General features: G+C 39.0%; 1 protein-coding gene across 4 annotated transcripts in view; it reads left to right on the forward strand.

Moving 5' to 3' along the window:
• MXI1 (MAX interactor 1, dimerization protein) overlaps positions 1–25,275 on the forward strand; it is a 78,979-nt gene that overhangs the window by 17,211 nt on the left and 36,493 nt on the right. Inside the window, exons 1-3 of one of the 4 annotated variants that reach the window (XM_016919310.4) lie at positions 1,275–1,562; positions 3,383–3,515; positions 20,004–20,033. In XM_016919310.4, the coding sequence (XP_016774799.1) occupies positions 1,490–1,562; positions 3,383–3,515; positions 20,004–20,033 (236 nt within the window). In that variant the 5' untranslated portion in view covers positions 1,275–1,489. Of the gene's footprint in view, positions 1–1,274; positions 1,563–3,382; positions 3,516–20,003; positions 20,034–25,275 lie in introns of those variants that run through there. The other 3 variants (XM_016919308.4, XM_016919311.4, XM_016919309.4) reach the window with 3 other exon arrangements.

A 25,275-nucleotide genomic window follows, 5' to 3' on the forward strand; every position in this document is an offset into this window, starting at 1 on the left:
TCCGCCTCCCGGGTTCAAGCGATTCTCGTGCCTCAGCCTCCCGAGTAGCTTGGATTACAGGCACTGGCCACCATGCCCGGCTAATTTTTGTATTTTTAGTAGAGACAGGGTTTCACCATGTTGGCAAAGCTGGTCTCGAACTCCTGACCTCAGGTGATCCGCCCACCTCAGCCTCCCAAAGTGCTGGGATTACAGGCGTGAGCCACCGTGCCCGGCCAGTGGTAGTCTTTTAATGTGGTCTCCGCTCTCTAACTTCCTTTTTAGCTACAGAGGAGAGCATAAGAGAAAACATAATCATTGCTTCTATTTACTGAGTGCCTAGTATATACTAAGTGCTGGAATTATTATATTTAATCTTTGCAAAAAGCACTACTGAATACACAAACCTCGAGAGCAGGTCTGCGTCTGTTTCTCTCTTACTATGCAAACTAAGTCTAGTACAGTGCCTGGCACATGGCACGCCCTCAAGGCCGTGGATATGATCATATCCATTTTATACATAAGGAAAATGAGGCTGGAAGAGTTCACACAGGTCTCAGTGTAAGTAGCAGAGTCAGGATTTGAACCAAACTCTGTTCCGCACCAGGGAGAATTTTCTGGCGTCTAAAAGCACTAGTGAGGGACTGAGGGAGGAGAAAGTTTTAAAAAGTAAGATTAAAGAAAAAAGTAACTACTTGTCTGTGTGGAAGCTGAGGTGGAAGAAGGGCTTCATGGAAACCCTCTCTGATGAAATCATCCCTCGTTTTTGAACAGCAATTTTGGCTTTTCCAGTTTCTGTGTGCGCTGTTGGTGCAGGTGTGTTACTCTTCTTATTTTGCAGATGAGCAAACTGAGGCACATAAGTTACATGAGAAAGTAGGAGATAGAGGACTGGAACATGATACTTCGAATAAAGAATGTCTCAGCCCCTGGGCAACCGCAGGGAGTCGCTGAGAAACAAGTTTCCCCGGGAGTAGACTCCCAGCTCGCTCAAATCCCTCCCATTCCACATCGTGTCTGGAGGGAGGAAAAAAAAATTCTTCCCTCCCAAAAGCAAAGTCCCGCAACTTCTTAGTCTTCCCTAGAGACAGGAAAGGAAACCCAGCAGGACTACACCTTCCGACGACCTTTGCGAATCTTGCGGAACGCAGGCGCCCTGAAACGGCGTGCGCACTACGATTCCCGGCAGCCGCGGGCGGGTGCGGGACTACATTTCCCAGGGGGCAAAGGCAGGGGCGGGAGGGGGCGGGCCCCGGCGCTGCTCCCGCCCCTCCCCCGTGCTCGCGGGGAGAGGTAAACAAACCACGCGCGGGCTGCCCGCGGCACGGCGGGCGCGGCTGGCGCGGCTGGGGCGGCAGGGGCGGCGGAGAGCGCGCCGAGCCGCGGCCGGGCTGGCCCGCCAGCCCGTCGCACATGTTCCGGAACGGCGCCCGGCCGTAGCCGCCTGCGGCGCCTCCTGTCGGCCCGAGAAGGGAGTGCGGAGAGGCGCCGGTCGCCACCCGCGGTGCCCATGGAGCGGGTGAGGATGATCAACGTGCAGCGTCTGCTGGAGGCTGCCGAGTTTTTGGAGCGCCGGGAGCGAGGTAATGGCTGGGCGCCGCTGCGTGAGCCCGAGCGCTACTAATCTTTTTCGGGAGTGCGGTGCGGCCGGTAAGGGAGGGCACGCGTGTGAGGTGCGCGCATGAGGTGAGGGGTGCGCGCATGTGAGGGGAGGGGTGTGCGCGCGTGAGGGTAGAGGAGCGCGCGTGTGTGGGGAGGGGCGTGTGTGGGAGGGGCGTGTGAGGGAGGGGTGCGCACGTGTGAGGGGAGCGCGCGTGTGAGGGGAGGGGCGTGTGAGGGAGGGGTGCGCGCGTGTGAGGGGAGGGGCGTGTGAGGGAGGGGACGCGCGTGTGAGGGGCGTGTGGGTAGGGGAGCGCGCGTGTAAGGGGGGCGTGTGAGAGGAGCGCGCGCGTGAGGGGAGGGGCGTGTGAAGGAGGGGAGCGCGCTTGTGATTGGAGGGGCATGTGGGGAAGGGAGCGCGCGTGAGGGGAGGGGCGTATGAGGGAAGGGGAGCGCGCGTGAGGGGAGGGGCGTGCACATGTGAGGGGAGGAGTGTGTGAGGGGAGGGGAGGGGCATGTGAGGGGAGGGGAGCTCGCGTGTGAGGGAGGGGTGCGCGCGTGTGAGGGAGGGGCGCGCGCGTGTGAGGGGAGGGGCGTGTGAGGGGAGGGGAGCGCGCGCGTGAGGTGAGGGGCGCGCGCGTGTGTGAGGGGAGGGGTGAGTGCATGTGAGGGGAGGGTTGCGAGCATGTGAGGGGAGGGGCGTACGCGTGTGGGGAGGGGCGTGTGAGGGGAGGGCCATGCGTGTGTGTGAGGGTAGGGGTGCGCACGTTAGGGGAGGGGCGTGTGAGGAGAGGGGCACGCGCGTGTGCGGGGAGGGTCGCGCGTGTGTGAGGGGTGCGCGCGTGGGAGGGATGGTGCGCGGGGGGGAGGGGCGTGTGCGGGAAGGGCGTGCGCGTGTGGGAGGGGCGTGCGCGTGTGGGAGGGGCGTGTGCGGGGAGGGGCGCGCGTGCTTGGGGAGGTGTGTGTGCTGAGATCGTGAGTGGAGGCGTGTGTGAGAGGTCGCGCAGGTGCTGGGGGAGGTGCGAGGGTGCGCACGGAGGGTGGGGTGCGGCGAGCGGGAAGGAGACGGGTGGAGGGAAGTTGGAGAGAGGGCGGTCTGGGGCTGGAGAGAGGGTGACCGTGGAGAAGCCGGGAGGGCCCCGGAGCGGGAGAGGGTGCTGGGAGATAAGAGGAAGGAGGAACAAGGATGCTGGGGGCGGTCAGGGGAAGGGACGAGGCCGGGAGAACACTGAGCGGGGGAAAACCGGTGGAGAGGGGCCTTTGAATACCTGCGGGGTGATGAGATGGGGTCCCTTTAGCGGTGGCAGCCCAAGGGGCTGTAGAGATGGCGCAGAAAGAGCAGGAACTCGGAGACTGTGGTGTCGAGAGAGAAAATGTCTTTCTAAGACTTGTTCGAAGTACACAAAAATATTGGGCTTAAAGAGACTCTTTAGAACGGAGAGAGTTGAAAGTAAAGGGGAATTTTTGAGGCAAGCGAAGTCAATGAGGTGAATGGTAACTGGTCACAAAATTTTTGTTCTAAAGCATCTGAAATCTCAAAAAAGTTCTTGGGAGAGAAGGATTTTGGAAAGGGGGGATAAACTCTTTGGTTTAGAGGAGGTATCCAAACACCTTCCAGCTGGTGGGGTGTCACAGGATTGATGTCCAGGCGAGGGACATTAATTTTCTAACCAAAAAGAGTGGAAACATTTTACCTCTTTTCCTGCTTTCAAAAACCTGTTACTGCAAAGACCTCGGATTTGTGGGTCAATGGATTTGGGTACTATATTCTTCTTACCGTATCTTTTTTTCTTGCTTTCTTCAGAGTGTGAACATGGCTACGCCTCTTCATTCCCGTCCATGCCGAGCCCCCGACTGCAGCATTCAAAGCCCCCACGGAGGTTGAGCCGGGCACAGAAACACAGCAGCGGGAGCAGCAACACCAGCACTGCCAACAGGTAGCAAGCTGGGAACGCTTAGAAGAGGGAACTGGAGGGAAGGAGCACATTTCTCCTGTAATCCCAAGTCTGAAGGAGCAGCACTTGATGGGTTCCTTTACCACTACCCTGGGGATTTGGCCCTTTTAAAATAATGAAGTCTAGAAATCATAACCTGGTTTTGCATGGAAGGAAAGGAATATAATCTGGAAAGACAACCAAAGAAGTTCTTGCTGGGATTATTAAGATGGCTATGCCAAGTTGAGAGACTTGGCAGCATGTGTCCATGCATGCAGCCACCTGCTAAAAGTAATTGTGGGCTGGCTTTCAATATTCTGGCCAAGTTTTGGACAGTCCAAGAAGATTAAAAAAAAATCAGAAATAGGTCTGGCAGGGTATAAAGCAGAATCAAGGGTTTGTTAAAGGAATAAAAATATTTAGGTAGAATTGGTAGTGAGCGGATGTGGTTATTTGTTGAGGAGAAAAGGGAAGACCATGCTGTGAAAGTTTTGCCTCTTTAAATGATGAGATCGGATTGGTTGGTGGGCTCTTAAAGCAAAAAGGAAAAAAAAATCTGTTTATCTTTCAAGCAGAATAGATCTTTAAAAATATACTTGTCTAGATGTACTTGGAAAGGCTGGGCCTAGTGGCTCACGCCTGTAATTCCAGCACTTTGGGAGGCTGAGGTGGGAGGATTGCTTGAGCTTAGGAGTTCAAGACCAACCTGGATGACATAGTGAAACTTTGTGTCAAAAAGAGAAAAAAATAGATGTACTAAGATGTAGCTGACTTCCATTTTTGAAAACTTTTGAGTAGTATGTGGCTATCTCTTCGGTGTTTTTATTCTAGGGAGCCAGTGAATTCCTAGGATTCATCTCATAGGAAGTTTTCAAAAGGCCTTTCTTAACAGAAGATTAACAGATGGCTGCCTTTTCCATTGATAAGGGGAATTAAATGAGACCTTTATTTCTGTTTCCCAGAGCTTTGTCTAGAGAATATAATAAACATTCATTTTGAGGAGGACAGAGCAATCCCTGGGTAACCAAATTTCCCTGAAGGCTTTGGGGAGCTTCAGTCAGGTGGTTGGTTAGTCATTTGGGACAGCAGATTGGGTCAGAATGGGGCTCTTGATTCAGAAAGCCTGAGGCTTCTACAGATAATAATTGGAACTCATGAGGTTGGATCATCCCACTCTGTATTTCAGACATCACCGAGGAAAAACTAGGATTCACTTTTCTCCTTTGACTTCTCTGTAGAGCTGCACGTTTCCTTTTTTAGCTTCTTTTCATTAAGACTACTATATAGTTTTTAAACTTAATTTCTTAAGTTATAAAAATAATTAACCATAAGCTTGATGTACTATCTGTGTTGTGTGTGGGTCTAGAGATTTTGTTGTAGTATGGTGTATTTGAGATGAAAATATGTAGTATGATATACAGCATTTTAGAAAATGTACATTTGCTTGCCCTTACGGTTTCAATGTTTAAGCTATCAAGAATTAAGACCTATTCAGGAATTTATGTGTCTTTCAATCCACATAGATTAAAAAACTTTTTTTTTTCAACTTGGAGACATAGGAAGAGTACACATAGGAAACCAGACCTGGGTTCTGTCATGCTGCAAGTATTTAAGCCTTTCCTATTTTCTAGAAATTAGGTATATAATTTCAGTACATTTCCCATCCCTTACTGTATTCATCTGTAAAATAAGATGCATTAGAGTCTCACCAAGGTCCCTCGTTCTCCTGAACTTCTGTGACTCTGATTTATTGACAGTTTTAGAGATTGGTTACTATATTAGTAATTTAGTATGTCTCCCATCATTGCAGATGTGACATTTTTAGGAACTCAAGGATTATAGAGGCATAAATAAGATGCACATTCCTAAGTTTTATCAATTATGTTACCAGTCATTAATAAGAAACTCTTAGTCATCTGTTGACTTACGCTTTGCTCAGCTTGGGGTTTGGGCTAAGTGATGTTTCTCTTTCATGCTAGTGTCTCTGTTAGGATTCTAATATTATGTGTGGGACCACAGTGCTAATTAGTGTGTTTTAGCATAGCATGTCGGAAAATTTGTAAAACTGCAAGCATGCCATATTGTTCTGATAGTGCCCAAAGGAGAATATGTGTACATTAGACCACCTAAAACAGGAGAAGATACTTTTTTTATGGGAATATAAGTAGCAAGAAAGAGAGAGAGAGAGAAAAATATATTTTAGAATATATGATCTCAAGATCCACCAATGTGTGGGTTTTGGGCTGGGGCTTATGAGAGAGAACTAGTATGTTAAAATGAAACACTAGAAATTATTTCTCCTTTGCCACTTATTTAAAATGCCTGCTTCATGGAAGTAAGAGCTGAGGTAGAAATTCCAATACTGGGGTATTTGGACAATAGTGTTGGTCCATTTGAAAGAGGACACTGTAGGCTTCTTCTTAATTTTAAGTTTACTATTGGATTTTAATGAGATTTTATTATGTTGGTTACATAAAGCAGAAAGTTAGAAGACTTACAGAAATTTCCATGTGTTTATCATCTGAAACAAGGAAAGGAATGGACTTCATAAGTATATATGTCTTATTTTTTGCTGATCAAAAAGCTACTAGTGTGGAAGTAGCTGTTATTTTATTACTATACATCTTGAACACTGATGTATGTTATAAAATGACATTTGTTTCTCTGACATCGTAGCATCTTTAAGATATAATGGTGATTGACTATTTTACCCCTGATATTCTCAGGTATTATATGATATGCCTGATAAAATGTTACTTTAGGCAGGGTGCAGTGGCTCACGCCTGTAATTCCAGCACTTTGGGAGGCTGAGGTAGGTGGATTGCCTGAGGTCAGGAGTTCGAGACCAGCCTGGCCAACATGATGAAACCCTGTCTCTACTAAAAATACAGAAATTAGCCAGGTGTGGTAGTGTGTGCCTGTAATCTCTGCTACTTGGGAGGCTGAGACAGGATAATTGCTGGAACTTGGGAGGCGGAGGTTGCAGTGAGCTGAGATTGCATCACTGCATTCCAGCCTGGGCAACAGAGCGATAATCCATCCCCCCCCTCAAAAAAGTAACTTTATAAATTTATGCTGAAAGTTAACTCCTAATATTATAAATTCCTATTCCCCTTTCCCCCATTCCTTAAAATCTTATTTTCAAAGAAGTAAAAAGGAGAGAAAATAAATGATATAATGTGATATTACAAATATGTTCCTTGCAAATACCAGTAATTTTATCATTTGGGATCCTTCTGATAGTTGGAAGTGGCACCTATAATATATAATTATTTTTAAAATAAATGCTTGATTTTACTGTGGTCTTGGTCACAGCCTTCTGGCACACTTCCAAAAATCAACATTGCTAAGATGTTACTGCTGTTAGAGAATGTGGCTGCAATAGCTATCTGGCTTTTTGGGGAGCATCAGATAAGTTCAAATTCCAGCTTCTTTACTATTTGGTACCACAGGTGAAAAATCTCAAGGTCTGTCATCCTTAAAACTCTACTAAATAAGCCATGACTGCAGTGTAACACTGATTTCTTCCTAAATATCTCTTCAGTCGGCCTTCTTTCCTGTTACCCTCATTACTATCCTCCTAATCTCGGCTACCATCATCTCTTACTTGGACGACTGCGGTAACTTCCTACCTGGTGTCCCTGCAACTACAGTTTTTTTTTTTTTTTGTCTGGTTCTGTTGCCCAGGCTGGAGTGCAGTGGCGCGATCTCAGCTCGCTGCAAGCTCTGCCTTCTGGGTTCACGCCATTCTCCTGCCTCAGCCTCCCGAGTAGCTAGGACTACAGGTGCCTGCCACCATGCCCGGCTAATTTTTTGTATTTTTAGTAGAGACAGGGTTTCACTGTGTTAGCCAGGATGGTCTCAATCTCCTGACCTCATGAACCGCCCGGCTCGGCCTCCCAAAGTGCTGGGATTACAGGTGTGACCCACCGCACCTGGCCAGTTCTTATGAATTACATTGGCCAGCCTTCTTTTGATTCCTTCAGTACGCGTTTTCTTCTACCTCAAGATCTTTGCATACTTTCTGTTCCCTGCGGGGAATCATTTTCCCTCCCCCTTTGTTATCTCTGTTGAATAACACTCTTCCTTCAGCTCAATCATAAGTTCCTCAGGAATGTTTCCTCATCTGCCGTAGTAGATCAGGTCTTCACATACTTCATGGCACCCCTATTTTTCCTTCATAGTGTTCATCACATTTGTAGAAATACAGTTATCCAGTTGTTTCTTAAATTCATGTCCTATTCACTGGATTAAAAACCCTGCGAGGCGGGCAGGGATTGAGTCTCTTCTGCTTAAACATTTATCCCTAGTACTTATCACAGTGCCCCGTAAATAGTATGTGTTTCTTAAAGAATGGAAGGTTTTCAAACTCCAAGCAGACTGTCTTAAATTGAGTTTCTTTTTTGTGCTGAGTACCATATTAGACTGGAAGGAAAAGTGATAAAACCCCTGCTTTGGCAAACTCTGATTACTTTGTGTTCCAAGGGATGTTAATGATACATTTGGAAAAACAGCATGTAGTATTTAAAGAATAAAAATCTCTAACCTGTCAATTCTTTTAAACAAGCAGGCTACAGAATGCTACACTTAATTTTGAAGAACATTCAGTGTCATCCTGTGTCATGAAAATAAAATAATACCGAACTTGCATATTGAAAGAACCAGAAGTCTTTCAGATATTGGCAATAAATATTCATATGAGCCTGTGACACACACATAGTAATTGCATTGTTTTAAGGTAATCTGGGAAGTAGTAAATAGCCAATTTATGCTTTAATTTCAAGCTGATATATTTCTTCTCTTTAGTGTCCTATGGATACTAAAGAATCTCATAAAAGCAGTATCTCAGTTCCACTTTCTAAGATTGAGGACACTAAAAAACAACTTTTCTGTTGTTTATAAGGCTTTAGTTTAATTTTTCTTAAACTGTAGAATAAAGAAATGCTTTAGTCTTATTTTAGATAGAATTATTGTATTGTTATTTTTTAGCTTTGCATCCTTTTCGGCTATCTTCATGGATTTTTAGTTTTTCTGGGGAGAGGGATGGTGGTGAATTATTTTCCTAGGATAGTTTCAAAGGATTTTTTCCAGTAGTAATTTGAGATGCTTTATCTTCTCTTTATTCTACGTGAACCTATTTGTTCACAGAAGAATTGAATGAACCCTTATTTTTATTTTTGTGTAATTTTTTTCTACTATTCTGTGTTTTTCAAATTTTTTTATATTAAAAAATAGTTTCTGGGTCTTTGTTCCGTAGAAAACTCCCAAAGTTTCAGGACAAAAATGTAGATTAGTAGCAGTTAAACTCTTAATGATGTTGTTATTATTCTTAAGTATTTTCTGCATTTTGAGTGATTAACACATCCAGTGAAATGTGTTTTGTGATAGTCTATCTTCTACCAAAATTGACTTAAATGAAAAATTCCCAAGAATTACTTATATGCCTTTACTAAAAAAACTCAGGCTTTCCTTTAAATGCTTCTTTGAAGTGTAAGTTTGCTATTGCTGGGTTTCTTAAGGTTATATTCCTCTATGGAAGTATTGAAGGAGACTTGTATGATCATGCCTTGTAAGTCAGTAGGACAGCTGTTTCTGTTCCTAGTCGATGAAAGGCATTTTTGTCAAAATACTGAATATATGATGTAGAAGATCACAAAATGTAGAAAGGGAATTCTTTAGTACAATTCTCTGATTTATGAAGACAAAATATTATCACTCATTTTATGATTAAAGCACATGTGGCTTAGAGATGGTGATTGCTTAAGCCTTACAGCTGTAGATGATGGTTGACTTTATTGTCAAGCTGGATTTTAAGCAATATATGCATCATTGTTATAATCAGGCAGTACTGTTGACTGGAAGAAAGCTTTCTCTTCTAGATTTCTCCTTGCAAATGAAAGAACATTGCCTGCTTTTGAATATAGCATGATTCTTTGTCATTTCTTCAGTAAGGACAGTTTTCTAGATACTAATCTAATCAAAGAGGCTTGATGGTATGCTTTGACAGAGTGTATTTCCAGGTCCCATTTTTAGTGTGATTTTATAGTGCTGATGAAATATAAACATGCATTTTTTGTTAGATTGTTTTTTTGTTTTGGTTTCCTACATTTTAAAACACAGTTAGTGGTACCATAATTAACAGCATTACCCATAATATCAAACCTATTTTTTTGAAGTTGCTCCTAACTTTTATATTATTATTAATATACTCAGCTCCTCCCCATAGATGCAGGTGTTATACATCTATGGTACCACTCATTTTCCCCCCAACAGTTATTTACTGAATGTTTATTTCATGCCTGACTCTTAAAATGATTACCTTTGGAAGTCAGATGAGTTAGGAAATTGCTGATATTTTCTGTACTTTTAAAGGTTTTTTAGAATATTGCTCTGTAATAGAATTTGTTAACAAATGAAGTAGTCTAGATAATTAGTTGTTTACCTTAATGTGTTTTTTAACTTCGAGAATATGTTTAAGAGCAATTATTTTAACCTTCAAAATTCTCTGTAGTTTCTAGTGTTGCTGCCTTACCTAAGAAATATTATTTTACAAACAATATTTAACTTTAGAATGTATAAGATGCTTCTTAATTTCTGCTGCTACCAGGTGAACTAGTTATTTTAAATTCTTAACATTTTATAAAAGTAATATATGTATATAGTTTAAAAAGTCAATTAATACTAAATAGCTTATAAAGGAAAATAACATCCCCATGCCCCACCTCTCTCCATCCAATTTCTGCTTCTTAGAGACTACCACTTCCGATAATTTCACAGCTTCTTCTGTTGTTTGCTTTCATATTTCTAAATGAGAAGCTTTTCTTGCTATAGAAGATGAGAATTTGACTGTCATACTCTTTGACTAACAGCAGATTAATATGCCAGAAATGAAGATTTTTAAAAAGTACATGAGAGCAAATATTCTCCAAAGGAATGATGTTTCCAAATGAGATACTTTGTAGTACTGTTTATTATTAATCACCTACAGAAAAACATTGATATTTTACTCTCATCTCTGAGTACTTTATGGTAAATTATTGCCTCAGTTTCATGATGAGGTTTATTAGTTAAAAAAAAATAAGCTTGGCCGGGCACGGTGGCTTACACCTGTAATCTCAGCACTTTGGGAGGCTGAGGCCAGCAGATCATGAGGTCAGGAGATCGAGACCATCCTGGCTAACATGGGGAAACCCTGTCTCTACTAAAAATACAAAAAAATTAGCCAGGCATGGTGGCGGGTGCCTGTAGTCCCAGCTACTCGGGAGGCTGAGGCAGGAGAATGGTGTGAACCCAAGAGGCAGAGCTTGCAGTGAGCCGAGATTGCACCACTGCACTCCAGCCTGGGTGATAGAGCAAGACTCTGTCTCAAAAAAATAAATAAATAAATAAGCTCTATTGGTCGGGTGTGGTGGCTTATGCCTGTGTTCCCAACACTTTGGGAGGACGAGGCAGGCGGATCATGAGGTCAGGAGTTCGAGACCAGCCTGACCAAAATGGTGAAGCCCGTCTCTACTAAAACACAAAAATTAGCCAGGCATGGTGGCACGCGCCAGTAATCCCAGCTACTTGGGAGGCTGAAGCAGGAGAATCACTTGAACACGGATAGTGGAGTCTACAGTGAGTTGAGATCATGCTACTGCACTCCAGCGTGGGCAACAGAGTGAGACTCCATCTCAAAAAAATTTTTTTTCTCTATTTTCTTCTAGCAGTTTATAATATTAGGGTTTACATTTAGATTTAAAATTCATTTAGAGTTAATTTTTGTAGAGGGTGTGAAGTAAAGGTTGAAGTTCTTTTTTTTTTTTTTTTTTTTTTTTTTTGCAAATGGACATCCAGTTGTTCCAGTATCATTTGTTGAAAAGACTATACTTTATTCATTAAATGGCCTTGGCACCTTTGTGAAAATCAGTTGACCACAGACTTGTGAGCCTTATTTCTGGATTTTCTGTTCTGATCCTTTGATCTAAATATTCATCCTTATTCTAATGCCACACTGTCTTAATTATTATAGTTTTTCAAAAAGTTACGAAATCAGGTAATGAATGTATTCTGACTTGGTTCTTCTTTTTCAAAAGTTCCTTTGGCTATTCTAGGTCTTTTGCATTTTTATTTTAATTTATTTTTTTGAGACAGGGTTTCACTCTTTCACCCAGGCTGGAGTGCAGTGGCATGATCATGGCCCACTGCAGCCTTAACCTTCTCGGGCTCAGGTGATTCTCCCATCGCAGCCTCCTGAGTGAGGAGCTGGGACTACAGGTGTGCACTCCCACACTCCGCTAATTTTTATATTTTTTGTAGAGATAGGCTTTCACCATGTTGCCCAGGCTGGTCTTGAACTCCTGGGCTCATGCAGTCCTCCCACCTCTACCTTCCAAAGTGTTGGGATTGCAGGCGTGAGCCACTGTGCGTGGCCTGCATTTTTACATAAATTTTAGAATCAGTTTGTCAGTTTCTACAACAGAGCCTGCTGGAATTTTTATTGGGATTGCACTGGATCTATAAATTAATTTGGGGAAACCCAACATGTCTTAACTATTGAATCTTCTAATTCATTAACATGAATTAACAGACATGGTATGTCTGTTACTTAGATATTTTCAAATTTCAGCAGTATTTTTTAGGTTTTCAGAGTATGGGTCATACACATACTTTATTAAATTTTTCCTTAAGTATTCTTTGATGCTATTTTAAATAGCAATTAAATTTGGCATTTTGGTTTTGTGAACTGACTTCGCTAAACTTAATTGTTCTAATAGTCTGTATATTCCTTAGGATTTTCTAAATAGACAGTAATGTTGTTTGCAAGTAAAGACATTTTTATTTCTTCCATTTCCTTCTGTGTATTTCCTTTTCTTGTTTTATTTCACTGGCTAGAACCTCTAGTACAGTGCTGGATAGAAGTGATGAGAGTGGACATTCTTGCCCTGTTCCTGATCTTATGAAAAAATGCATTCTTTGACCATTGAGTGTGACTATAGTTTTTCTTAGATGCCTTTTAGGTTGAGTAAATTCCTTTCTTCCCTTATTTGCTAAGAGTTTTTATCATGAATGGATGGTAAATTTTATTTAAATGCTTTTTCTACATCTATTTAGGTGATACTGTCATTTTCTTTTTTATTCTGTTAATATGGAGGATTACATTGATGGATTTTTGAGTCTTAAACCTGCATTCCTGAAATAAATCCTACTTATTCATGTTGTATTTTGTACTGTTGCAGTACTGATACTAACAACACAGAGCTAAAACAAACTTCACAGGTTTAAGGATTTAGTCCCCAACATGTCTGCCCTCGCTACAGATGCCAGCCATAAGTTCAGGAGTCCTCAGGCCACTCTCACATCTGACCAACTGGCTGCAAATTCAGAGGTTCCTACAGCCCCTTCAGGTTTGATAATTTGCTGGAACTACTTATAACTCAGGAAAGTGCTACACTTTGTCTGTGTTTAGAGACAGAGTCTCAACTGTCACCCGGAGTAGAGTGCAGTGGTGAGATCAAAGCCCACTGCAACCTCAAACTCCTGGGCTCAAGGCAGTCCTTCTGCCTCAGCCTTTCAAGTAGCTAGGAGTACAGGCATGCGCTACAATGTCCAGCTGCTATGCTTATAATTGCAAGTTTTATTATAAATGATACAGATCAGGACCAGCCAAATGCCCAGACACAGAGAGAGAGGTCTGGGAGGAACCTGGACACAGAGCCTCCGTGCTTTTTCCATGGAATCAGGATGCATTACTCTCCTGGCACATTTATGTGTTTACCAACCATGAAACTCACCCAAGTTTCAGGTTCCAGAGTTTTTATTGGGATATTATTACATAAGCATGATTGATTGAATCATTGGTTATATGGTTGTGAATTCCCAGTACTTCTCTCCCCTGTGTTGGGCCAGAATCAGTGACTCAAAGCCCCAACCCTCTAATCACATGGTTGGTCTTTCTGATGTGACCATCCCCTATCCTGAGTTATCTCTCCTTGGCATAAACTCAGGTGTAGTCCGAAGACCCACCATGAATAATGAAGACACTCCTAATTACTCAGAAAATTTCAAGGTTTTAGAAGCTCTGTCCCAGGAACTAGGGTACTTTCTGTATATTATTGGGTTCAATTTGGCAAAATTTTGTTAGAATTTTTGTGTCTGTGTTCATGAGAGATGTTAGTCTTTGTTTTGTTTGTTTTCTATGTAATTTGTCAGGTTTTGGTATCAGGCTAATACTGGTCTCATAAAATGATTTGGAAAATGTTCCCTCTCTCTTTATTTTTTCAAAGATTTTATGTAGGATTGGTTTTATTTATTCCTTAAATGCCTGGTAAAATTTGCCAATGAAGAACTTTCAGGCCTGGAGTTTTCTTTGTGGGAAGGTTTTTTTTAAAATTATTATTTTAATCTCTTTAATAGATGAAAGGCAATTCAGAGTTTCTGTTTCTTCTTGAGTCAGTTTTGATCATTTGTATCTTTCAAGAAATTTGTTCATATCATCTAAGTTATCAAATTTAGATGATGTGGACAATTATTGGCATAAAGTTGTTAATAATATTCTCTTATCCTTTTAATGTATGATGTATGTAGAATCTGTAATGATGTACACTCAATACTGTTTTTGTATTGTAATTTTTGTATTTTATTCTTCATCAGCCATAGAGGTAGTTTATCAATGTGTTGATTTTTTAAAGTCAGCTTTCAATTTTACTGATATTCACATTTCTCATTTTCTATGTCTTTCATTCCTGTCCTTGGTTTTTATTATATTTCTCTACTTCAGTTTCTCAACGTTAGCAGTCTTGACATTTGGGGTCAGATAATTCTGTTTTGTGCATCATAGGATGTTTAGCAGCATTCCTAGCATCTCCTCACAAAATGCCAGTAGCCTCCTCCTGGTTGTGATAACCAGAAGATCTCCAGACATTGTCAGATGTGTTGGTGGGCAAAATTGCTTACAGTTGAGAACCGTTGCTCAACTTCTTTCAGTTTAGTTTGTTCCTTTTTCTACTTTCTTAAGGTGGAATCTTGGATCATTGATTTTGGACACTACCCTCCCAACAGAAGGATTTAAAGCTAAACAGTTGTGTTTAAGCACTGCTTTAGCTACATTCAACAACTTTTGATATGTTGTGTCATTAAGTTCAGAATATTTTCTAATTTCTCTGCAATTTGTTCTTTGAGCTGTGATTTACGTTCCAAATATTGGGATTTTTCTAATTAGCTTACTGTTGCTGATTTCTAATTAAATTTCATTGTGATTGGAGAACTTACTCTGTATGATTTCAGTAGTTTTAGATTTGTTAAAAATCATCCTTTACAAAGCACATTTGTTTGAGATGTAGTATGCCAAAAGATTTGTCAAGGACTTACATTAGGGTGTTTGCTATATTTGAAGTAAGAATTGATTTTTAAAGAATTCAGTTTGTATACTATTAAAAAATTTTTTCCTGTTTACCAAAGTAAAATGCACATACGAAAAAGCATACAAATCCTGTGTACAGCTCAATGAATTTTTACAAAAGCAAAGAAATATTACAAATCTTAGAAGCCCCCTCCTGACTTTTCCAGTCACTGTCACCCCTTCTCCAAGGTAACTGCAATTCCAACTTTTTTTTTTAATTCCAACTTTTTATGCCATAATTTAGTTTTGCCAGTTTTGAACTTTATGTGAATGGAGTTATGTAGTGTGTACTTTTTGTGTGTGTTTGGCTTTTTTCATTCAACATTATGTTGAAATTGTGTAGATTAATCCATGTTATTGCACAATAGTTGTAGTTAGTTTATTCTCATTGCTGTGTAATATTACATTGTATGAATATTTCACAATTTATCCATTCTACTATTGATGAATGCTTCCAGTTTGGGGCCAGTATGAATAGTTCTATACAAGCATTCTTTTGTATGTCCTTTGGTGAACATGTAAACATATATTGGCTTGGTATATGCCTGTAAGTGGAAATACTTAGTCATAAAGTATACATATATCCAGCTTTGATATGTAAGTTTTAAGGAAAAAGGTTATTGATTATAGTTATTGTTGTGCATCCTGTTTAGATACTTGATGTTCGTGGGCTTAGTTATTGTGGTGGTAATTGTTTTGTCATTGTTAAGAAAGAAGCAATACATTTCTTATGAGGCATTTTTTCTAAAAGTTTATAGTATTCAAATTTTACTGTTTTTAATGGTTTTTAAAAATGAGATGTACTTTTCGATGGAAACAAATGCACAAAACTACCGTCTTAAAAGAAGAATAATAATAAATAGAAGTTTTACTGTTCCACTAATCCCAGTATATTTTCAATCTCAACCCCTTTGGTATATCCTTGAAAGATACCTGCTCTACTATAGCTAAAATTTTCTGTTTTTTTTGCCCTCTACATATATGTGTAAGAATTGTAAGCTTTAGGATACCAGTTAGTTAGAATTTAGCTTTGTAGAATATGCTCTTTTCATTGTGTGGAGGGCAACATCTGTGAGGCACTTTAGGATTAGAAAGTAAGTTAAATGATGAAAATGTTAACAAAGTAGGGATTGGCTCATTATTTCTGCAAAATTAGAGGTCTTTTCTTTTGCTAGAAGAGAGTATTGAAATTCTGGAGTGGGGATTTTTATTTTCTTTCCACAGTGGTACTACTCTTGAGCCAAACTGTACCATTTCGTGTAGTTTCATTTCTATGGTTCATTTCTTTGACTACCACCAAACTACACCCTAAATAATCACAAGTTTATGTATTGGAGCTATGTTGTAGTCAATGAAAAGTCACATATCTGGTTAAGGTAGTCACATTTCATAGATAATGACTCCCATTCAAATAGGGAATACATTAGGATGCCTCTCTTAAAGGGATGCTGTTTGCGAAAAAGATTACCTGTGATTCAATGATAAAATGATAGAAATGTCTTTTTCTCTGTCATTGGAAGTTGTTAAGCATTCAGGGTAAGGGTGTTTGAAAGGAAGACACAATTCATTAGTGTTTGCTCTCAGAGGTGCATTTTATTGGGAGAAGAAAAGTGGGCTAACTAGATGGGTTATTCAGAACATCTCAGCCTTACACAGGGAATTTATCATAATTGAATATTTCAATGGAACATTATTGGAAGGGCTTGGTTGGACACATAGCTCAGAGAAGCAAAGGGGTTGTTACTGAATGTGCTAGTGTGTGATACATTTAATTACTTGTTTATCGCCTGTACTGTTTGGATTACTTTCTCTGTGTGCGTATAATTAGGCATCTCTCTCTGTAATATACTCCTAAACCTTGTACTGTCCTCACAGCTGACTAAATGATAAAGTAGCTTCAGTCACCTATCTTTTCTTTCAGTTTCTCTTTCCATCATTATGGTTGTTGTTTGCTTATTTCCAGGCTAATTCAAAGTAGTATTGAGAACCTATCAATTTGTTGACCCATGTAGTATAGTTAATAACGTTTTGGGTAACATAATTTTAGTCTTTTAAAAAAGTAATAAAAATACTAACAGTAGCTAGCATCTATTAACTACTTATTAGGAGCTAGATGTTTTTACATCTGTTTCTCTAATTCTCACAGTAACCTGGCCAAGGCATGTGTAATACTCCAGTTTTACAGATGAGGAAACTGTAAACCAGCGAGGTTAAATAATTTGTCCCAAAGTTACACAGCCTGTGTGAGTGACAGAGTTAATATTTAGATTCAGGACTTTCTTTCTCTAACACCATGGGTCTTTATGATCTTTTTGTGTTGTTTGCTGGTTTTGCTTTGGACTTCACAACTCGACTTGTTTGCTTATCTTATCCCTTCCACTTGGAATGGCATCTCCTTAACAGTTTCAGACTCTACTAGTAGCAAATGTACCTATCATTTAAGCCTTAGACCAAATGCCACCCTTCTAAAGCTTTTCTTACAGTGCCATTTGGAAGTAAACTGTCTCTTTTGAGCTCCCACAATACTTTGTACCTTTCTTTGTATATTTATTTTGCCTTCAGTTATAATTATTGCTAAACATATCTTAATTTACCCAATGGAGACTGTCTTTGATTTCCTGTAGTGTAAGACAGCCTTGAACACTGAAAGTACTCAGTATTTGTTGACTTGACATTACAGGTAAAAACCCATCAAAATAGGAGTAAACACTATTGATGCTTTTGTAAAAAAAATTGGAAGAACATGGCAACATGGTAATGATTTGTATATTTATGATCATTTTTGCTTCTCGTTATTTGAAAATCTTGCTAAATTTTGCTGGTGGTATAATTAAATGTGGCATGCATTTCCTGGTTTGGTGAAAAGGTTCATAATCTTAGCTATCATTTTCTTTAAAAAAAGATAATAAAGAAATGTCTGTTTGGCAGGCAGGAAGAACCTGCTGTTTTAATTTTGTTCACAGCAGTGGGTCAGATTATGATCTTTTGGAGCTAGCTTTGATAATAGACTCAATATAATATTGGAATTCAACAATTGGTTATTGTTGAGTATATTATCTCTTGCACTGATGGCTGTCAGTGGGATTGCCAGACTGTTTAGAATAAGTTTATGGCTGTTTAGAATAAGTTTATGGCAAATAGTCTACGCTTCTCTAAATACAATGTTTCCATTTATTACTTACTGTAGTATTTTATATGTGCATTGTCTTTTTGTTTTGTTTTTAGTTTTCTTCTCAGAGAGAGGCAATTAAACCAAAACTTGCTCACCAGTGGGGGTGGGGAATCTTACTATTGATTATTTATTCAAATTTTGAATTATATTTTTTCTTCTAAACGTCTTTAAATAGGCCTTTTCCCTCTTCTAACTTGACTGATTAACATTTAATTCAAACAAAGATTAACAAAATTTTAAATAAACACTTTTATGGTGATAAAGGCACACTGTGGTTATAATTTATTGAATTTTGAGCTCCGAGTCTCTGTTAAACTAGGATTTCTGACTGTGCTTTTATAGTTTCTTCTATCTGAATTCTTGAAACATCATAAGACTCTATTTACTTCCCTCAAAGGAGAAGTCCTTTTGTTAAGATAATATTTTTAAATGAATATCAGTCTTTTTCATTTCATGTCTCTTGGACTTGATGAAATTACTCATGAAGCAAAAGGTGGATAGGAGACAGTAACTCAAAGAAGTCTTTTGGCCCTTAAGCTAAGACAGTGGGTAAAATTTACACAAATTATGAGACCAGCAAAAGCACTCTTAATTTTAAGGTTTGAGAATCTGATTATTAAATATCCATTGAAATAATCAGATTAAAGCCATAAATATTCTTTACGCATTTGACATTAACCAGAATCTACAAAATGATTAAAGTTTTAGTTCTAGTGACAGGAATTTAAATTCTCCTTCATAAAATTCCTGTTGTTGTTAATGTTAAGTTATTGCAAAAGTAACACATGTTAATTCTAGGGAACTAGTATAACAATTCTAATAGTAGCTAACTTTAGAGTTCATTATATTTTGCTATTTAGCATAAACCTGTTAGTCCTTATAACAATCATATGAGGCAAATACTGTTATTTTTCCTATTTCATAGATGAGGAAACCGAGCACAGAGAAATGAAGGGACTTTACTGAGGCCATACAGTATTTGGACTCAGGCAGTTTGGCCTTAGAGTCTGTGCCCTTAACCTCTGTTCAGTATTGCTTCTCACTGAGTGGTTAAGATTTGGGGATTGTTAAGATAGACCTGGATTGAAATCATGGCTGCCACTTTATACTCTTGGGAGAGGAGTATATTTCTTGACTTCTCTGAGCTTCAGTATTCTTGTTTATAAAATAAAGGTTGTTTTAGGGATAAAATAAGATATATTAACTGCTTATCCCACTGTTCCCCAGATGCTGTGCTTGTTCAATAGAAGGTATCATTTAAAACAAATAATGAGAAACAAAATGAAAAAAGTCACCAAAACTAAACAATAACCATTGCTAACATTTCGAATTATCCAGTCTTGTAAAACACGTTTCTTGATTTTATTAGTATATTTTTTCTTTATATTAATTTTCTTTCATGTATAACTTTTTCTTGTTTTTGTTTCACAAAATAAGGTGGGAAGACTTGGATTTGCCTGTATCACTAAGCAGTAACGCAAGCCTTTTTCAGCTTCTGTGCTAGCCAAAACTTTTTTTTCTCTGTTTAGAAGTGGGTAGATGGAGATAGAGGAGGACATGGAAGTACACCCACTTTTTTTTTCCTTTTTAAATAAAAACAGGATTATGTTTAAAATTTCTTATATAACATCTGCAGATCAACAAAATCTAGGATGCTAGAAGTAGGGAGAACATGTGCTAGTATTACTTTTATTAAAATAACAATGAAACTCCAGTTTCAGACTGTTTAGAGTTGTTAACTGAAAATACTATATTTGAATAAACAATCCTAATGAATGTAGACTATTTCCTCTCGATGAGTGAGCTTGTAGAAGTCTGACCATGTGTTGCATTGTTAAATAAATTCACTAGGTGTAGCATAGCAGTAACTAATCTGTCTTTCTATAGCTTTAGCAACAAAGCATGGCTAATGCTTTTTTTTTTTTTTTTTTTCTTTTAGATCTACACACAATGAGCTGGAAAAGAATCGGTGAGTCAGTGATGAGGTACAGCTTTCACTTATGTTTAAAAGCAAACTCACCATTTTACCTGTGAAAATAATGTAATAGTGCATATGTAGTTGTAATTTTATTTTTCAGATGTATAGCCTATTGTGAACCTGATATATATGTATTTTCTCCAAAAAATGATTTAATAGTAAGCTTATAGCAGCTAGAAGACGTAAATACATTTTTAAAGCTTACTCGAATTTGAGTTTTAGGTATAGCCTTTATTTCTGTCTCTGAAAATGAGTTAATTGTTACAAGCTCATGGTTTAAATGTAGTTTTGCTAAAGGTAGGATTTCTAAAGAGTAGGTAATAAGCATTACAAATTGGAGGGCATTGAATTTTTCTTCCTTTGTAATTTGTTCATTCATTCATTCATTTATTCATGCATTCAACAACTATTTATCAAACATGAGCTGTATGTCAGTGCCAGGCAGGCAGAATGCTTTATATAGGAAATACAAGAATATATATGATAGTTTTTGTCCTTAAGGAATTCAGAACTTTGTAAGGGAAAGACAGGTAATTAAAGTACTATATAATGTGGTAAGTATGGTAATGGAGAAGCAGAAGGTACTAGAGGGTACTGAAAGATATTTTGGAAGGTCACCTGATGCCTTTTTGAAGGGAGTCTTGGAAAGTTCTGCAGAGGATGGTGAGTGAGCAGTGTATACTGAGGAAACTGCAAAAGGTTCAGTGTGACTATAAAAGATTGTAACATGAGTAAAGCATGCCAGGTGTTGAAGAGTCTTGTCTACCATGCCCAAGAGTTTAGACTTCCTGAGACCCATAGGGAGCAGTTAAATAATTTTAAAGTGGATTATCATATGATCAGCCTGTGTCTTGGAAATATCATTTTGGCTACAGCTTGAAGAATTGGTTGGTTGGGAGAAGGGATACCAGAGGCATAAAGATGCTTTTGAAGGCTATTGCAGTAATCTAGGTAAGAGATGATGGTGGCCACTGAGATAGAAGTAGACAAAGTAAAGAGTATGGAATGGAGTCAATAGAAATTGGTGATTAGTTAGCTATGGATAGTTGAGTCTTAGATGATATTACTGTTAATCAAGAAAAGAAATAGAAGAAGAGGACAAATTTGGAAGAGAACATAAGAATTGTAAGAGTAAAATACTTTCTTTTTGGTGTAGAGATTAGATTAATAGCAGCCAGGCATGGTGGCTCATGCTTGTAATCCCAAAACTTTGGAAAGCCCAGGTGGGAGGAGCGCTTGAAGCAAAGAGTTCGAGACCAGCCTGGGCAGCAAAGTGAGATGCCCTCCATCTCTACCAAAAAAATAAAAATAAATTAGCTGGTGTGGTGGCATGCAGTCCCAGCTACTCAGGAGGCTAAGGCAAGAGGATCACTTGAGCCCAGGAGTTGAAGGTTTCAGTGAGCCATGATCATGCCACTGCACTCCAACCTGTGTGACAGAGAGTGAGACCCTGTCTTAAAAAAAAAATGAGAGAGATTAGATTAATAACAAACTGAAATCATATGTACCAGCTGTTTTTGACAAATAAGATCTCATGACCTTCAACTTTTTGTCCTCCCTTTAACAAAAAATAGATTGGCTAGCCCAACTGCCTCATTGCAAGTAAGTTTAAATGTCAAATCCCCTTGAAAAGGCTTAGCATAGTTTTTCAGGCAGACTCAGTGGCTTTTACTACTTTGCACGGTGCTGTGTTCTTGTCTCTTATTGTAAGGCTGAATAGGTAGCATTGTAATTATTTCTGCCAAATGACTATGCCCCAAATGCAAAGATACTGTTTTTGTTCAATTTTGTATCCTCAGTGCCTAGCATTTGAGGCATGTATAGGAGACAATGGCTCTAGTATTGAGTGAAGGATAAAACTGGAACTCAAAGTTGAGTGGTCTAGTCAAAGACATTTTGGTAGTTAGTGGTAGAAACTCCTTCGTTTTAAAGAATCTCTTTTCTGCCTTTTATTTCTGATTTATTAAAGATCTGGATGGATAAAGGAAGGACATATCTGGCTATTTTAAACATAACAAAAAAGACTAAGAAATGAAACTTCTGAGGATCCTAAAAATAAAACCTTAAATTGAAGTTTACTCTAAATTAGATCATAGAGTATGTTTTGGGCCCATGGATTAAATATTGATAAACATGTGGCTTTTATAGTTATTTCATTTGAATGTGGTCCTTGGGAGACCTTCATTGGAAACCTGGCGAAAACCATTAACACTGGACTAGGGACTCTTTTTAGTAACTATTTGGAATGGAGCTTTAAAAATCTTTGATTCAGTGATGATGAGCATTTTTTCATGTGTCTTTGGCTGCATAAACGTCTTCTTTCGAGAAGTGTCTGTCCATATCCTTTGCCCACTTTTTGATGGGGTTGTTTGTTTTTTTCTTGTAAATTTGTTTGAGTTCATTGTAGATTCTGGATATTAGCCCTTTGTCAGATGAGTAGATTGCAAAAATTTTCTTCCATTCTGTAGGTTGCCTGTTCACTCTGATGGTAGTTTCTTTTGCTCTGCAGAAGCCCTTTAGTTTAATTAGATCCCATTTGTCAATTTTGGCTTTTGTTGCCATTGCTTTTGGTGTTTTAGACATGAAGTCCTTGCCCATGCCTATGTCCTGAATGGTATTACCGAGGTTTTCTTCTAGGGTTTTTATGGTTTTAGGTCTAACATTTAAGTCTTTAATCCATCTTGAATTAATTTTTGTATAAGGTGTAAGGAAGGGATCCAGTTTCAGCTTTCTACATATGGCTAGCCATCAGAGAAATGCAAATCAAAACCACAATGAGATGCCATCTCACACCAGTTAGAATGGCGATCATTACAAAGTCAGGAAACAACAGATGCTGGAGAGGATGTGGAGAAATAGGAACACTTTTACACTGTTGGTGGGACTGTAAATTAGTTCATCCATTGTGGAAGTCAGTGTGGTGATTCCTCAGGGATCTAGAACTAGAAATACCATTTGACCCAGCAATCCCATTACTGGGTATATACCAAAAGGATTATAAATCATGCTGCTATAAAGACACATGCACACGTATGTTTATTGTGGCACTATTCACAATAGCAAAGACTTGGAACCAAGCCAAATGTCCAACAGTGATAGACTGGATTAAGAAAATGTGGCACATATACACCATGGAATACTATGCAGCCATAAAAAATGATGAGTTCATGTCCTTTGTAGGGACATGGATGAAGCTGGAAACCATCATTCTCAGCAAACTATCGCAAGGACAAAAAAACAAACACCGTGTGTTCTCACTCATAGGTGGGAATTGAACAATGACAACACATGGACACAGGAAGGGGAACATCACACACCGGGGCCTGTTGTGGGGTGGTGGAAGTGGGGAGGGATAGCATTAGGAGATATACCTAATGCTAAATGATGAGTTAATGGGTGCAGCACACCAACATGGCACATGTATACATATGTAACTAATCTGCACGTTGTGCACATGTACCCTAAAACTTAAAAGTATAAAAAAAAAAATCTTTGATTCAGTTTTGTTTAATGCATTTTGCAGATTATTTCTGACTCATTGATAACCTTTTTTAAAACCCTCACAGAAGATGTGTGCATCACTCATAGTATTACTTTGGTATGCCATTATAAGTTGTTTAATCTAGCATCTAGCTGTGGCATAGGTATAACACATGTGGTTTTATTACCTGGGCTGTGTGTAATCTCCAATAAAAGTCATTTGTTCCTATTTTATTTACTTAGATATAAGACTTTCAGACTGGTTTCTTACCCTACCTTACTTCACTTAAGGCATGATTTCCTCATCATCTTCTAATAGCTTTGGAAGTGCTAATAGATATTCTTTATTAGCCCAAAGGACTAATAAACATTGTTTATTTCTCAAATTATTTCTTCCACTCTCTCTTTACTCTTTTTCCTCCTTTACTCTGTCTATTCCCTGAGGCTTCATTGAAAGATGATATAGAATTAACTTTTCCAAGATATATTTGTTTTTAAAAGGGATTTTTATCAACAAAAATAAAACTCGAATTTAGAATAATAATCTGTACCCTACTTCTGGGAAGTTACCAGTGGTGGTCTGGCAAAAAAACAAAAATACTGGTAGACTTGGGATAGGGGAGGTGGTTTAGCAAGAAGGTGGCACAGGAATATTTTTAAAATTTAACCCTATATTATTTTTACATTTTAAGGCCCCCATCCAGTTCTGTTTAACAGTCCTTTTTACCAAGGCATCATTTTTATTTGACGTGTTAAACAAAGAAAAGTTATTCTAGCTTTGGCATCCTTTAAAATAAATAGAATTTTGGCTTTACCTTTGATCTGCCTTTGAGTGTGATGTTATATGAAGATAGTAACTCACTATGAAAAGATTAGTTTTGTCTTTGTTCTGAAAAGACATTCCTGAAGTAATTCATATTCCTTAAAATTTGCCACTTTGTATAACATATTCATGTCAGAAATTGCTTTTTTCCTTTTTAGCGTGGTTCTGAAATCTTGGATATAAGCTTCTCTGAGTTAGATAAGCTGGAACAACTGATACCTCAGTATCAGTTGTTACTGATTACAGTACGTTAAATACAAAAATTAGCCAGGCATGGTGGTGCATCCTTGTAATCCCAACTTCTTGGGAGGCTGAGGCACAAGAATTGCTTGAACCTGGGAGGTAGAGGTTGCAATGAGCCAAGATCACACCACTGCATTCCAGCCTCGGTGACAGAGCAAGACTTTGTCAAAAAAAAAAAAAAAAGAAGGTACACTAATAGTGTTTTTCATACTGAAAAATGAAACTCACTAGTGGTCTATGTGATCATTTAGTGAATCATTTTGAAAAAGAAATGGAAGAAAATACCAAAGTACACTGCATGAAGTAAAGTTAAATATGGAATTGTGAAACCTGTGTATACTGGATTATGATATAAAATACTGTGGGTCATAGTCAAAACCTACTACTCTGGATATAAGCTTGTCTGAGTTATGATAAAAAAAAAACATAGATTATTTTTATTGGAGCAAATGCAGTGAGATTTGGAGTAGGTGATTTTAAATTGCTGGTGAATGGCTAAGTAACTCCAGATAGCTATCTCAAACAAAGCCATGAGATTGTTGAAGCCCTGGGGTCTGGCCTTAATTAAGGAGATAATAGCCACCAAATGTTGAGGTTCATACTACCAGATCTCCGAGGGAAGCGTAATGGTGGAGATTTGGGTTTCGGCAGGCCCAGAGTAGTTGGTTGTGATCCACAATTACCCCA

This window comes from Pan troglodytes, chromosome 8 (genome assembly GCF_028858775.2).
Source record: "Pan troglodytes isolate AG18354 chromosome 8, NHGRI_mPanTro3-v2.0_pri, whole genome shotgun sequence".
Taxonomy (NCBI): Eukaryota; Metazoa; Chordata; class Mammalia; order Primates; family Hominidae; genus Pan; species Pan troglodytes.